General features: G+C 38.0%; 2 protein-coding genes across 2 annotated transcripts; both read right to left on the bottom strand.

The window, feature by feature from the left end:
* Positions 1 to 891: 891 nt before the first annotated feature.
* Positions 892 to 2120, bottom strand: LOC100343296 (olfactory receptor 6C3). The gene has a single exon (XM_008256591.3). It carries the CDS (start codon positions 1906 to 1908, stop codon positions 973 to 975), a length of 936 nt encoding a protein of 311 aa, XP_008254813.2. The 5' UTR covers positions 1909 to 2120; the 3' UTR covers positions 892 to 972.
* A 5816-nt stretch (positions 2121 to 7936) lies between these two features.
* LOC103344970 (olfactory receptor 6C1) lies at positions 7937 to 8875 on the bottom strand. The gene has a single exon (XM_017342161.3). The coding sequence runs from the start codon at positions 8873 to 8875 to the stop codon at positions 7937 to 7939; it is 939 nt and encodes a 312-aa protein (XP_017197650.1).
* Between the last annotated feature and the right edge of the window lie 5422 nt (positions 8876 to 14297).

The raw sequence follows: 14297 nt of genomic DNA, 5'->3' as shown, positions 1-14297 counted from the left end.
TAAAGCTACACAAACAAAATATGATATTTAGGGAGAATATTTGTATTCACTGAGTAGGATCAGGATCACAGTTTTTGTTTGGGCATTGCAGTTCAGTTTAAAAGCATAAAATCTAGTAAAATTATTTGTGGAACAGCATTAACAACTCTCAACATTGTTACTATTTGTATCTCAAGGTGTATTAAAGTAATTAAGCTTATGTTCTTAGCAATATGTCTGACATTTTTAAGTACTAAATAAAAGGGAGTTATTAGTGGTATACCTATTTATCGGAGACTTTGCATATGTGAGAGACATAAACCACAGGGCATGTCTTAATCTTTAAAGTGTCACAACGATTTAAAGAATAGATTCCTCAGATAAATATCACCATGCAAATTTCTCTTATTAAAATGCTTTGACTTCCAGATCTCAGCAGCTGATAGTTGAGCTATATAGACCAAATATTCTTATTTATATTAAAGGCTGTACATTTTTTATTTTACAAATATTTGAAGTAATTTTATAGATATTTGAAATTTTTTTTTGTATTTTAGCCATTTATAGCAGTCTACAAATTCAGGGAGAGAGTGTGTTAAACTTAAAACTATCTAATTAAAATCAATTCAAAGAAAAAACTGTAAACATTTGCAGTTTAAATTCTGTAACAATACAGTGTGACTTATTCCTCAAGCCAGAAGATTTGTTATTGAATTGATGTCAATATGATTAAAACAATTACATTATGACCTAATTCTATTTTTATTTTAAGTGAAGAACTAAATTAACAGAAAAAATAAAAGTGCCAGCAAACAATACATTGGAGAAACTTGGGTATGGAAGGTGACGATATGAACTAGGAAAATCTCTAATTAACCATAATGTGGCTAAAAGAAGCTGTAAGAGAAGAAAGCTATTTCTATAGATACTTAGGAATTTCATGATTTGACTTCATTGCTTTTTATCATGTCTTTTTTCTTTGACAAAAACATGTCATTTGCTTGTGGAAAATACTACCTTATGCACCACGTTTTTGAAGGCTTGCTTGACTTGCTGGTTCCTTAGAGTGTAAATGAATGGGTTCAGCATGGGGGCAACAGAGGTGTTGAGAATAGCTACTCCTTTGGTCAATGATGCCTTTTCCTTTGCAGAGGGATTAGCGTACATGAATATACAGCTTCCGTAAGAAATGGAAATGACAATCATGTGAGAGGAACAAGTGGAGAAAGCCTTTTTTCTCTGACTGGCAGATGGAATTCTCAGGATGGCCCTGATGATATACATGTATGATAAAATCACCAATGCCAAAGTGAAGAGCAGAGTAACCAAGGCAAAGTAAAAGCCCATTACTTCCAGAAACCAGGTGTCTGAGCAGGACAGTTGTAAGAGGGGAAAGTAGTCGCAGGCAAAGTGATCAATGACGTTGGAAGCACAGTAATCCAGCTGCAGCAGAAGCATAAGGGGTGGGAAGATGGTCAGGAAGCCACCGACCCAGGCGCACAGCACCAGCAGGGTGCAGAGTCTCCTGTTCATGATGGTCGTGTAGTGCAGGGGTCTGCAGATGGCCACGTAGCGGTCATAGGACATGGCGGTTAAGATGTAAAACTCCGTCACACCCATGAAGATGAAGAAAAAAAGTTGTGCCGCACAGTTGTTATAGGAAATGGTTTTGTCCTTGGTGATAATTGCCCCCAGAAACCTAGGGATACATACGGTTGTGAACGAGATTTCCAAGAAAGAGAAGTTCCTGAGGAAGAAATACATGGGTGTCTGCAGATGGGAGTCTACCAGAGTTAGGGTGATGATGGCCAGGTTTCCTGTTACACTTAATAGATACGTGATCAACAAAAAGATGAAAATCACAATCTGAAGTTTGGGGTCATCAGAAAGACCGAGGAGGACAAACTCTGTGATCTCTGTGTGATTCATCCCCTTCTTTCTTGCTGTCTCCCTCTCCTCTCTCTCTCTTTCTGTCTCTCTCTCCTTTTATCTTCTACCAATGAGGTTTACAGGGAACAATGAATTGGAAGAGGTTAAGGGTGTCATTCCTCATAGCCAGTATCACCATCAGTGGCACAGCTCTGGAATATCTTCAGCAGGGCACAACCATTTCACTTTCACCACCTTCTTTGCATCATGTAGCATCCATGTCTGTGAGAATGGCTTATTTGCCAGTTTTCTTATTTTAAATCCAGCAAGAGAAGTTAGAAAATTTTCACACAATAAACCACATCACTGAGAGATGTTAAGCAAAATCAATAACTCTTCCTATGTATCTAATGTGTGTAAAACATTATTACCTCTTTTTATTGAAACCATCATATGAATTATGCGTTTTCTTTTTTCTGATGTATACATTAGTGAATAAAGTATGTTTTTATTTTATATTTAATTTATTATTTTTAGTGTTAATATTTGGATCTAATAGTAAAGACGATGTGAGTACATACTGTGTATGTTATATTTACTACAAGATAAATAACAATTATTTCATTTAATGAATAGTGAAATATTTGCTAACTCTTGGTTTATCTTATAATTCTAACAAAATCTTTAATGTATGATATCTTGTATGACAGGCTAGAAATGTGTATACAGTATATAGACATTTTTATTTTTGAGTTTGAGGGGACATGTGGTATTTATTTGTCTTTCATTTTGCTCTGAGCACAAGTTGGAAAAGCAGCTACTTGCCTTAGATTTCAGCAGCTCCGCCATTCAGATTGCAGCAAAGTGTGCTTTCTGTTCAGACATCGTTCTTCCTGATCTGCTTCTCTTTATGGGGAACTCTTTTATTCCCCAGTAATGTTGTCCCACTGGAGACCACTCATCCTTATGGATCCACTTATCCATAAGGATATCTAGAAGTGTATAGGAAAAACCTCTCTCCTCTATCTTCACCTACTCAGTTAACCCCCAATTATTCAAACTCATGCTGGCTACGATCAGCTAAAACCTGAAAGTCAAATCCCCCTCCATGTTGGAGATAAGTTTCCACTGTGAGACAAGGAATGTGAAATCATTATTTCCTAGCCTGACACTAGCAAAGTACATGCTAACCAAATTTGGCTTTATTTTTCTCTATTTTATGAATGACTGATGTCAGAAATTAACATAGAAAGTCAGAAATCTTCATAATATGTGGAAACAGACTACACTGTTTTTCAATAATTTGATCAAGGTAGACCTTCAAGAAAGTAATATCTAGAGAGAGAAAGAGGTGGCAGTAGTGTACAGTATGAGGACAGCTACTTAAATCAGGATCTGGCTCCTCAGTGGTTGTACTCACTTCTTAAATAGTCCACGTCTACTTGCTTTGACCTCAAATGATTGAGTCTCCTGAGAATAAGAAAAATCCTGGGCTGCATCTCTACTGTACTATAGACGGGAAGGATTTCTGGAAGCCATGGTTGGATTTCCCAGCAACCTCTTTGCTCTTCTCTGTAGGTGATCTCCCTTGAGCTGGTTCCATTCATCTTTGTATTTTCTCTGAGGACCTAAAACGTTGTCTTCTACAAAATATTTACTTCCGTTAAACACAATTACATAGTATTTCAAGCTTTTTAATATTTCATGAGTAATAAGAAGTTACATAATCTGCTTTCTTACACAACCAGGACCTTAAATGGAATTGGTTTTTAATTCTCTCTTTGAAACACAAGTTTTTCTACATATATTTTTTTTACTGTTTATTCTTAGCCTTTGTTAGGTGCTGAGGTATGAAAAACAAAAGGGTATTCCATAATGTTAAGTAGAAAGTTAACTTTTATAATGTACATACTGTGCTCACAACTTCAGAATATGTTGTTATAGAGGTGAACTAATGTAATTCTCATTAAAAATTGTGATATGGAACTGGAATTTAAATTTTATCCAGAATATTGTTCATTTTGACATTTAATCTACTTATTATCTCTTCAACATTCAATTATAAAAACCAGAAAAGGAAGAGGTTTAATTTATGTGAAATTCTGGCTAGTGGATTATAACTATTATCTCTACTGTTCCTTATGTTTCCCAAATACACATATTTTGACAATAAAACATTTGTAAAAAGATAGAAATAAGATATACAATTGTAAAAACAGGGACTGGCATTGTGCCATAATGGGTTAAGTCATTTGCCTGTGATGCTGGCATCTATTTGTGTCGCTCCCCCTCTTCGTGGAGGAACGACACTAAACCCTGCCTAGGCTTCATATCCGAGTCACAGCACCATTATGTCGCTCCCCATCTTCGTGGAGGAACGACACAGGACCCTGCGCTGTTCTTTTGTCTGCTCGGCCCTCCCCGGGTTTGCTGCTGGTTCTTCCCGGGTTGGCTACCGTCCCTTCCACCTCCGTGGAAGGGCGGCTCCCCCTGCCACTTTCCCCACTTCCGCGGGGGTGCGGCACGCCGCCGGCCGGCTCTCTCGGGGGCTGCACAGGTGTTCCTTCAGATAGACGTTCCTGGTGCATGTTGTCTCTCTCCTCCTTTATAGTCCTCTTCCACCAATCCCAACTCTGCTACCCACATGCCGAGTACGCTGCTCTCCTCCAATCAGGAGCAGGTCCTACAGTTTATTGGTTGAACTGGAGGCAGCTGTGTAGAAGCTGTTTCCTCCTCTCCCAGCGCCATATTGTGGGAGAGCAGATGCATAGAATAAGTCTTAATTCCAGTAACTTAGTCTAGTCCGAGTTGCTCCCAGTTGCTCCCCACAATATGGGCACTGGTTCAAGTTCCAGACACTCTGCTTCCTCTCAGCTCTCTGCTAATATGCCTAGAAAAGCAGTGGGATATGGTCTTAGTGTCTGGGATCCTGCTACCAATGTGGGAGACATGGATGGAGCTCCGACCTCTGGTCTTTGGCCCAGACCAACCCAAGCTGTTGTGACCATTCGGGGTGTGAACCAGAGGTTGGAAGATTTATCTCTCTCTCATTGTAATTCTGCCTCAAATAAATAAATGTTTTTAAAAACTAGTAATACATTTTATACTTTAGGAATTTTAATATACAATAAATATGATATATTTTGATAGAATAACTAGGAGCACACCTGATACATAAAAATAAAATTTACATAATCAAGTAACATTTTATTTTGTTTTTCAACTTTAGGAGGTATGATTGACAAATAGTCTCTGAACTTGAGGTATAGAATATTTTGATGGGGCCAGTGCCATGCTATAGCGGATACAGCGGTTCCTGTATGGGCACCGGTTGGAATCCTGGCTGCTCCTCTTCCAATCCAGCTTCCTCCTAATGGCCTGGGTGGGCCCCTGTACCTACATGGGAGACCTGGAAGAATCTCCAGGCTCCTGGCTTCGGATTGGCACAGCTCCAGCCATTGCAGCCGAATGAAGAGAAACAAAGGATGGAAGACCTCTCTCCCTCTGCCTCTCCTTCTCTGTGTAACTCTGCCTTTCAAATAAATAAATAAATCTTTAAAAAAAGAATATTTTGATATACCTTGTGCATCAAATAATAGCATAATCATTAAAAGGAAACCCTATCATGGCTGGGATACAAGCTTGTTTGAAGGTTACTTTACTGCTTCAAGTGCACTCAGTAAAGGGTATTTTGGCAAATCAGACTGTCCATATTAAGGCATGCCACTTTCATCCACTAAATTCTTATTGATACATTTAATGGAAACAGTAAAACCAGTGTTATGTTTTTACCATAAAATCCCAATTAATAAAGAGTGAGAAATGCTATCAAGATGCTTCATGGAAGGCAGATATGAGCAGTGGCTCACTTGATTGCATCCTTTTCCTATGATTCCTTTTGCTATTGAACATAGAGACTTAATCCAGGTTTAGTTTAGGATTTTTTTTTTTTGCAAAGACTATTGCAGTATTGCTTTTCAGCACTATGATATTGTTTGGCACTTGTTAATATTTTCTATCTCTTAAAAATCTGCACTTGGGGGTACGATGCTTTGGCATAACAAATCAAGCCGCCACCTGCAACGCTAGCATCGCATATGGGTGCCGACTTGAGACCTGGCTGCTCCTCTTCCCATCCAGCTCCCTGCTAATACACCTGGGAAAGCAACAGAAGATGGCCCAGATTCTTGGGCTCCTGCACCCAACTGGGAGATGGGGAAGAAGCTCCTGGCTCCTGGCTTTGGAGCAGCCAGCTCCAGCCATTGTGGCCATTTTGGGGGTGAACCAGTGGCTGGAAGATCTCTCTCTCTCTCTCTCTTAATGTCTGTAACTCTTGCCTCTTGAATAAATAAATACATCTTAAAAATATAATAGTATTTGAAAAATTCAGTCTGAGGATCTATTGTGTTTCTTTGTTCAGAACATATTTTATGCTTATTTTAAAACATGTAATTTTGATTTTACATTTAATGGAAAAATTTATTTTGTGATGAAATTTTTACTTTATAGAAAAATAAAGGCTTGGGGGCAGGCATTGTGCACATTGGTTAAGCTGTGGCTTAGGAAGCCCACATCCCACATTGGGGTACTTGGGGTGGAGTCTCACCTTCACTGCCATTTCAGTTTACTAGTGCTGTATGTCCTGGGAGGTAGCAGATGCTGCCCATGTACTGGCAACCTCACTATGCATGGTGACACCCAGATGGAGCTCTTGGCTCTTGGCTGATGCATGGCCCAAACCCTACTGTTGCAAAAATTTGGAGAATGAACCAGTTGATGAAGGACCTCTTTCTCTCTCTTTTTGCTTTAAATAAGTAAAAATAAAGTTAAAAAAAAGGCTTAGGCTTAAGTATGTAGTAATATGGATACATGCACTGTTTTAACTATTCCAAACTATGAGGGGATTTATATATATACCTCCTAATAAATATATAGACTATATATTATTATATGATATATATCTATTAAATAAATTATATAATACATATTAGGTTTTATACTAGTTTGAACTTGAAATATATACAAATAAATATAATTATAAATATATTTATATACAAACATGCTACTGGATCAAAAAGGCATTTATTTTTATAGAATTACAGAAAATATATTTCTTTCTACATGTGTGCATGTATTTATTTATGTTTGCATCTGCCCATATATTCACCTATGTATCTATTGAGAGATCGATTATAGGATTTTAAAAGAAGGAGATCTATTTATACCTAATGTCTGTACTTTCCTAAAAACACATAAATTGAATGAACATACTACATTATATTGAGTTCCAAGTAATAGTTTCTGATTTTTACATGAAAATTCTTAAAGTTTTATTAGTTTGAATAGCATTAAAAAAATTCCCAGAGAAACTGCAAGGCAATGAGACAACTTTTGTAAAAAAAAATCACTAAATTATATTTTTGTGTACAATAAGTAACATTATCAATACTTATAAAGTGTCTCCTCCATTTCTGGAGATTATTTTCCATCTGAAAAATTAAAAATTCAACTTTATTTGTAGAGCAATTATTTAAGAAGTTGTGATAAACAAATTTTCAAAATAATGGACAAGTAGAAAAGCATAACAAAATCTAAATTGGAAGAGAAATCTATTTAACATACTTTTGCAAAATGCTAGAAATAAGAAAGAATGAGCAAGGAAGGAGAGAGGCTAAAACTGATTTGATTTGGCCAACAACATTTCATATTTGTGTTTTAAAAACTTTCCTGGGGCCAGCGCTGTGGTGCAGCCGGTTAACGTCCTGGCCTTAAGCGACGGCATCCCATATGGGTGCCAGTTCTAGTCCTGGCTGCTCCTCTTCCGATCCAGCTCTCTGATATACCCTGGGAAAGCAGTAGAAGATGGCTCAAGTCCTTGTGTCTCTGCACCTGCGTGGGAGACCCGGAAGAAGCTCCTGGCTCCTGGCATTAGAACGGTGCAGCTCTGGCCATTGCAGCCATCTGGGGAGTGAACCAGCGGATGGAAGACCTCTCTCTGTAACTCTTTCAAATAAATAAAATAAAATAAATATTAAAAAAAATAAAACTTTCCTTCTGCGGAACTCAAGATTCAGGCAACCGCATCGCATCAGGGATGCTTGAAAAACACACGCTTCCAAACCGCATTCAGGAAGGCCTGCCTAACCTGCTGATTCCTTAGGCTGTAGATAAAGGGGTTCAACATGGGGGCGACCGAGGTGTTTAGCACAGCAACACCTTTGCTCAAAGACGCTCTGTCTGTTGCTGAGGGTTTAATGTACATAAAAATGCAGCTTCCGTAAGAGATGGAGATGACAATCATGTGAGAAGAGCAGGTGGAGAAGGCCTTTGTCCTCTGACTAGTGGAAGGAATCTTCAGAATTGTTGTGACGATGCACGCGTAGGACAGAAATATCAAAGCCAGAGTCAGCATCAGAGTAAACACAGCCCAGAAAAACCCCATTCTCTCTAGGAGTTTTGTGTCTGAACAAGAAAGTTGCAGCAGGGGAAAATAATCACAGGTAAAATGGTCAATAATATTAGATCTGCAGTAGTCCAGTTTTAAGACCAGCAAGAGGGCAGGGAAGATAATGAAGAAGGAAACCAGCCACGAAGACAAGACAAGCAGTGTGCACACTCTGCGATTCATGATGGCCAGGTAGTGCAGGGGTTTGCAGATGGCGAGATACCGGTCATAGGACATGGCGGCCAGCAGGTAAAATTCAGTGACTCCCAAGAGAATGAAAAAGAATAACTGAGCTATGCAGTCATTGAACGAGATGGTTTTATCTCCTGTCATAATGGTGCTCAGGAACCTGGGTATACTGACAGTTGTGAATGAAACTTCTAGAAAGGAGAAATTCCTGAGGAAGAAATACATGGGGGTGTGCAGATGGGAATCCAGCAGGGTGAGGGTGATGATGGTCAGGTTCCCCATAATGCTGAGCATGTAGGTGATGAAGAGAAAGACAAAGATGACCACTTGCAGCTTTGGGTCATCTGACAGTCCCAGGAGGATAAACTCTGTGACTGTGGTACGGTTTCTCATTCCCCAGTGGCTGATTTTTCCTCCTGCCAGGACTCTAAGGGAAAGCACAAGAACATTGAGCTGTAGATCAGTAAACAATCATGTATGCCTAAATAGTATGCCATTGCCACCTTCAGGAGAAATTTAAAGCCACATGATCACAACAGCACAGGCTTTAGTTTCCTCTGTTTTACAGCTGAAAACTCTTTAGTTGTGGCAAGTTAAGAAATAGCATGGTGTCATACAACTTGAAGCATGTAGAACACTTCGAAGGCAGGGATTTTTATCCAGACTTTGCTGATTCTAAATAATATCCGTTGCTGTGTAGACACATCACAAAGTCTCCTTCCCAATGAGAATCACCTTTGAGTCATTTCTTAATGTGTAACACAAGTTTCCCTTTATGAAATTTGTATTTCATGAAGAATTCTAAAAAAAATGGGAGAGATACCTTATTGTTTTAAGCAACTGGTTTGTCTTTCGCTGTCTGTCAACATTTATCACACTTAGCTTTTCCAATTCCTATTCTGTCTCATGAAAGTCACAAATCCTGAAGCCACTGCCATGAGGCATCTTGAATGTCAGGGTTAGAAGAGAAAGGAGTAGAAAATTATGTTAACTGGAAGGGGTTAAAACCTAGGGCCATTGAGTGTGAAATCTTTGCAAGATATCATGGAATTTCAACCTGCCTATGTCATTGTCATGATCTTTACTCCTATACAAACCACTCTGCTATCTAGTTAAAATAACAAATAGTATAAATAGTATTTTAATGTCTAGTAATGGTTGAGATAGCCCCCAAATTAGCTAGAATGATAAAGAATTATCCTAGAACAAAATGAAATGCTCATTTTCATTATTCTAAGTAGTAAAGTTTAATTTTTATCTTTGTTTAATAAGGTTCAAATGACATTGGTATGGATGCATCCATAGGAAAGAGTGAGAAAAGCTTGCTTTGAATCCACTTACTAAGCCCGAAAATCACTGAATTTTCTGTGATTGCCTTGCTCATCCATCAGTTCACAGTTGCCTCCCATGTATACAAGTAGATCTCACCGGATCATTGTGAGAACTTAATAAATTAATATATCTGACGCAGTTATAAAATGTTTAACATTTGATGAAAGCTGTATAGGGTTTGGCTATGGAGAAAATGGTCTCTAACCAATGAATGGAAAACCCTTGGGATTAGGATTATGCTATGTGTGAAAGGTTTGGTCTAGAATCAACAGTAATCAATAGATTAAGACCAAGAGTCACATAAGAACAACAGCAAAATAGGGTAGGAATTACCTGTATGGACAGCACATGTTAGAATGTAGTCAGATGAAATTAGCTTTGCTCTTCCACCTTTTTACATGGTGCCAATATCTCCATTTTGTGCTCTCTGCCAGCTTCCATCTGTCACCACCACCACCACTAGCGCGCACACACACACACACACACACACACCCCTCACATACCCATGTGCAACTTCTCCCATCTTCAGCCAGAATTTGGTCAGTGCATTTGAGGCAGGTTAAATGTCTATAGCATCTCAATATTACTACCCAAGGCCAGTTTGTTTCTCTACTACTTTTTGGTGTAACTTTCCTAAAAGTCACCGTGAAGTCTGTAATACTTGAGAAAAAACTGACGTATCTAGCATTGGAGTGGCACATTGCAGTGACACTCCAAATCACCCCATCCTTATTTCCACAACAACACTAGCTATAAAATCCGGTGTGCAAATTCCATAAGAACCTCATACTCATCAGTCCCAAACTGAGACTGTGCTGACAATGCCTTCTAAACTACTCTGTTACTGTATCTTTCTGACATTTTAGACAGGATCTGATCAAAGCTATTTTAAAATGATCCAGTGCATCATGTAATTAAAGTTGGTTTTAAAGACACATTTGTCCGAGTGGGCATTGTGGCACAGGGGAGTAAGTCAGCCCTTAGGACACCTGTGTAACAAATAGAGTGTTGGTTGAGTTCTAGCTGCTCTGTTGCTGATGCAGCTTTCAGCTGATGTGCCTGGGAAGGCAGTGGATGATGTCCCAATTACATGGTTCCCTGCCACCTGCACTGGAGACTCAGATGGAGTACCTAGTTCCTGGCTTCAGCCTGACCCAGCCCTGGTTGACATGGGCATTGGAGAGTGAACCAGAGATGGAAGATATCTCTTTGTCTCTCTGTTTCTCTCTGTCACTCTGCTTTTCAATACATACATACATAAATGAATAACTCTTTTTAAAAAGAGAGACATTTGTTTATTTAAATAATGCTGAATTTGTTGTTGTATCACATGCAGTCACTAGGAACAGTTCTCTGGTTCTTATTTTTTAAATGTTATATTCTAGCTTGGATTACTTAGGTGTTATGAGATATATTATTCTGCATTAATTTCATTATAAAATATGATTATATGCTGGGATCTAATTCCCCTTATTAAGTATAGGAGGTAAAGCCACCGTCTGCCATGTTGGTATCCCCTATGGATGTGTTAGTGTCCTGGCTGTTCCACTTTCTATTTAGCTCCCTGCTCATGTGCTTGGAATAACCATGGATGGAAGATGATCTAAGTCCTTGGGCCCCTGCACCATGTGGGCAATCCAGAAGAAGCTCCTGGCTCCTGGTTTCAGCCCAACCAACTCTGACCATCCTGTCCATTTGGGGAATAAACCAGCAAGTGTAATCTCTCTCTCTCTCTCTCTCTCTCTCTCTCTCTCCATCTGCTTTTCTCTGTCTTTGTAAACTCTATCTTTTGAATAAATAAGTCCTTAAAAATAAATAAATAAATTATTTTCCTAAAATTTCCTTACAATGCAACCTATCAATTCACTTTGCTCCAGCTCTAGCAACTTCACTCTTACCATATCAGATACTGTTACTCATTAAAAGAATAGCTTATGCATAATACTTTGACATCACAAGGTGTTCTCTCATCAAATAGACAACATTTGTTTTCAATCTCAGGTAGAAATTTATGTAATAACTTCCTGACATTGGAGACTCAGGTTTTCTCCTAAAACATTAGAATAAGGGTAACCATTAAATTTTAAAATTATTATGTGGAAATATTTGCTTTAACTTCAGAATTACACAACAATACATTTCTGGCACTCTTACACAGACCTCACTCAGGGCCATGATACAAAAATTTCTTTGAGAATGTTGGTCAGTATGAATGACACAAAGATTCCTCAAGAGAATCCATTTACATCTGGAAGAGTTTTTTTCTTTTAATAATTAATATTATTGGGGCCGTCACTGTGGTGCAGTGGGTTAACGTCCTGGCCTGAAGCGCTGGCATCCCATCTGGCCACCAGTTTGAGAGCCGGCTGTTCCACTTCAGATCCAGCTCTCTGCTATGGCCTGAGAAAGCAGTAGAAGATGGCCCGAGTCCATGGGCCCCTGCACCCATGTCAGAGACCTGTAGGAAGCTCCTCGCTCCTGGCTTTGGATGGGCTCAGCTCTGGCTGTTGCGGCCAACTGGGGAGTGAACCAGCAGATGGAAGACCTCTCTCTCTGCCTCTCCTCTCTCAATGTGTAACTCTGACTTTCAAATAAATAAATAAATCTTCAAAAAAGTAATTAATTTTTTTACTATCTTTGTCATTGTTTATTGTGACTTTCCCAGGAGAAGTATGAATGACATATTTATTCATTTTAATAACAATGAACAGGTTAATTATCATCATTCATGCCAAGGTGTTTGGAAACAAAACCAAGAGAAAAGAGAGTTCATGAAATCACATCTAATAATCTCCTAAATAGTAATGTAAATAGACACTCATGTCAGTAGAGGTTATGGAAAATATCTACTACTACATATGGTTTCATCTCATTTTTTAGGCATCTATAATTTAAACAAGGATAATGGAGTTACGGCATCAAAGTGATATTAATTTCTTATTTATGACATTAAAGTCAATTCATGTTCTCAAAAATCATAGAAACTTAGTGAGGCAGAAATTAAAAATAACAAATGGGGCATTTAATGATTTATGGCTTTAATAAGTTGAATTTTTCTCTTTGTGTTTCAATTGCTCTGTTTAAAAAGGAGTTGAAATTTTCAGGCTATTTCAAATAATTAAATGACATTATATAAATAAATGTGCTCCATGAATCTTATGTCACTTAGTAGGCTCCAAGTAGCTGTATTAATTATTTTACTTTCTTTTAGTGGGAATTTACTTCCAATTTTGGGAAGTAAATTCTTAGTCGTTGTTATTTATTAAAGGCACTACTTATTCCATTTCCAAACACTAACATTTTATCTCATTTGACCCTTTTAACATGCATATGAAACTTTATCCTTATTTGGAATTGAAGAACTGAGGATAGCAAGATTATATAACTTAAACTAATTCATGTAGCTACCAAATGTCAAATATAATCTCTGCCTACACTAACTGCATTCCCTGAAACACAGTTCAAAATGGACTGCATTTCATTAAAAGCAGAGACAACAAATAGCAATTTCCTGCTTTTAATCCATAGAAAACGGATAGATTGCTATAATCCAAGACATAATAACCCATTTATACATTTTTCAGTATGTCAAGTTTCAAAATACAACCCAATATACCCTTCTGAATTTGATTAAAGTTGAGTTGAGTAATGAAGCAGCATTAAGATTTGACGGACTTCCATTTCCTCCCATATGTCTCTGACTTACCTCTGATTTTCTTATCATTCCACTAACACTCAAAATGGCTGCAGTAGCAAAAAAATAGCCAGCAAATTCCATTGAGGGAATTCAGGCACACAAGTGCTCTGAGCATCATTGCCTCTCTTTTCCATTGAACGTGTTTGCTTTATTTTGTCAGTAACTTTGTTCTAATTTACCCCTATTAAACAGAGTGGACATATTACTTTGAATTCAAAGGGTGTAAAACAGCCATGTATAAAATGGAGAACAGTATCCGAGGATGTTCTAAAATTGTCAATGGTGTCCACACAGAGTCTATCTCATATAAGCTACTTAATGTAGCTCCCCCATGGGCTCAGGGAATTAATTCAGTGAATCAAAATTGGCAAAGAAGGAATGTACACAAAACACTAAGGAATATAAAACAGAATACACGATAGTATTTATCTTGGAAATGGAATCTTGGGAGACAGTGCCCAAAGAGACAAAGCAAACAATAACAAATAAACAAACACCACCACCAAGTGTGGAGGATGTGTGCCCTTAGAATCACTTTCCAGGCACAGATAGCAATCAAATACCTTAATTCCCAATATAGGTGTTCACCCAGCCATCCCTACCATTTTGAATACTGGGATGCTACTGTATTACACTATATATGTTCACTATCTCAACTATCTTGAAACTGCTTTCCAACAGGAATTTTTGTGATTTTACACTTTTTTTAACTGCTCACTGTATTGCTCATCAGCAGTAGTTGAATGGTTTTTTTGTTTTCATTGGTTAGTGTTAAAATTTTTTTAA

The sequence above is a fragment of the Oryctolagus cuniculus genome, chromosome 11 (assembly GCF_964237555.1).
Source record: "Oryctolagus cuniculus chromosome 11, mOryCun1.1, whole genome shotgun sequence".
In the NCBI taxonomy this organism is placed as follows: Eukaryota; Metazoa; Chordata; class Mammalia; order Lagomorpha; family Leporidae; genus Oryctolagus; species Oryctolagus cuniculus.
Note: the sequence above shows the minus strand (reverse complement) of the source record. Positions and strands in the feature narration are given on the sequence as shown.

What these genes read in the sequence shown, in the direction of transcription:
- LOC100343296 (XM_008256591.3), bottom strand. Translation starts at nt 1,908, where the DNA reads ATGAATCACACAGAGATCACAGAGTTTGTCCTCCTCGGTCTTTCTGAT.
- LOC103344970 (XM_017342161.3), bottom strand. Translation starts at nt 8,875, where the DNA reads ATGAGAAACCGTACCACAGTCACAGAGTTTATCCTCCTGGGACTGTCA.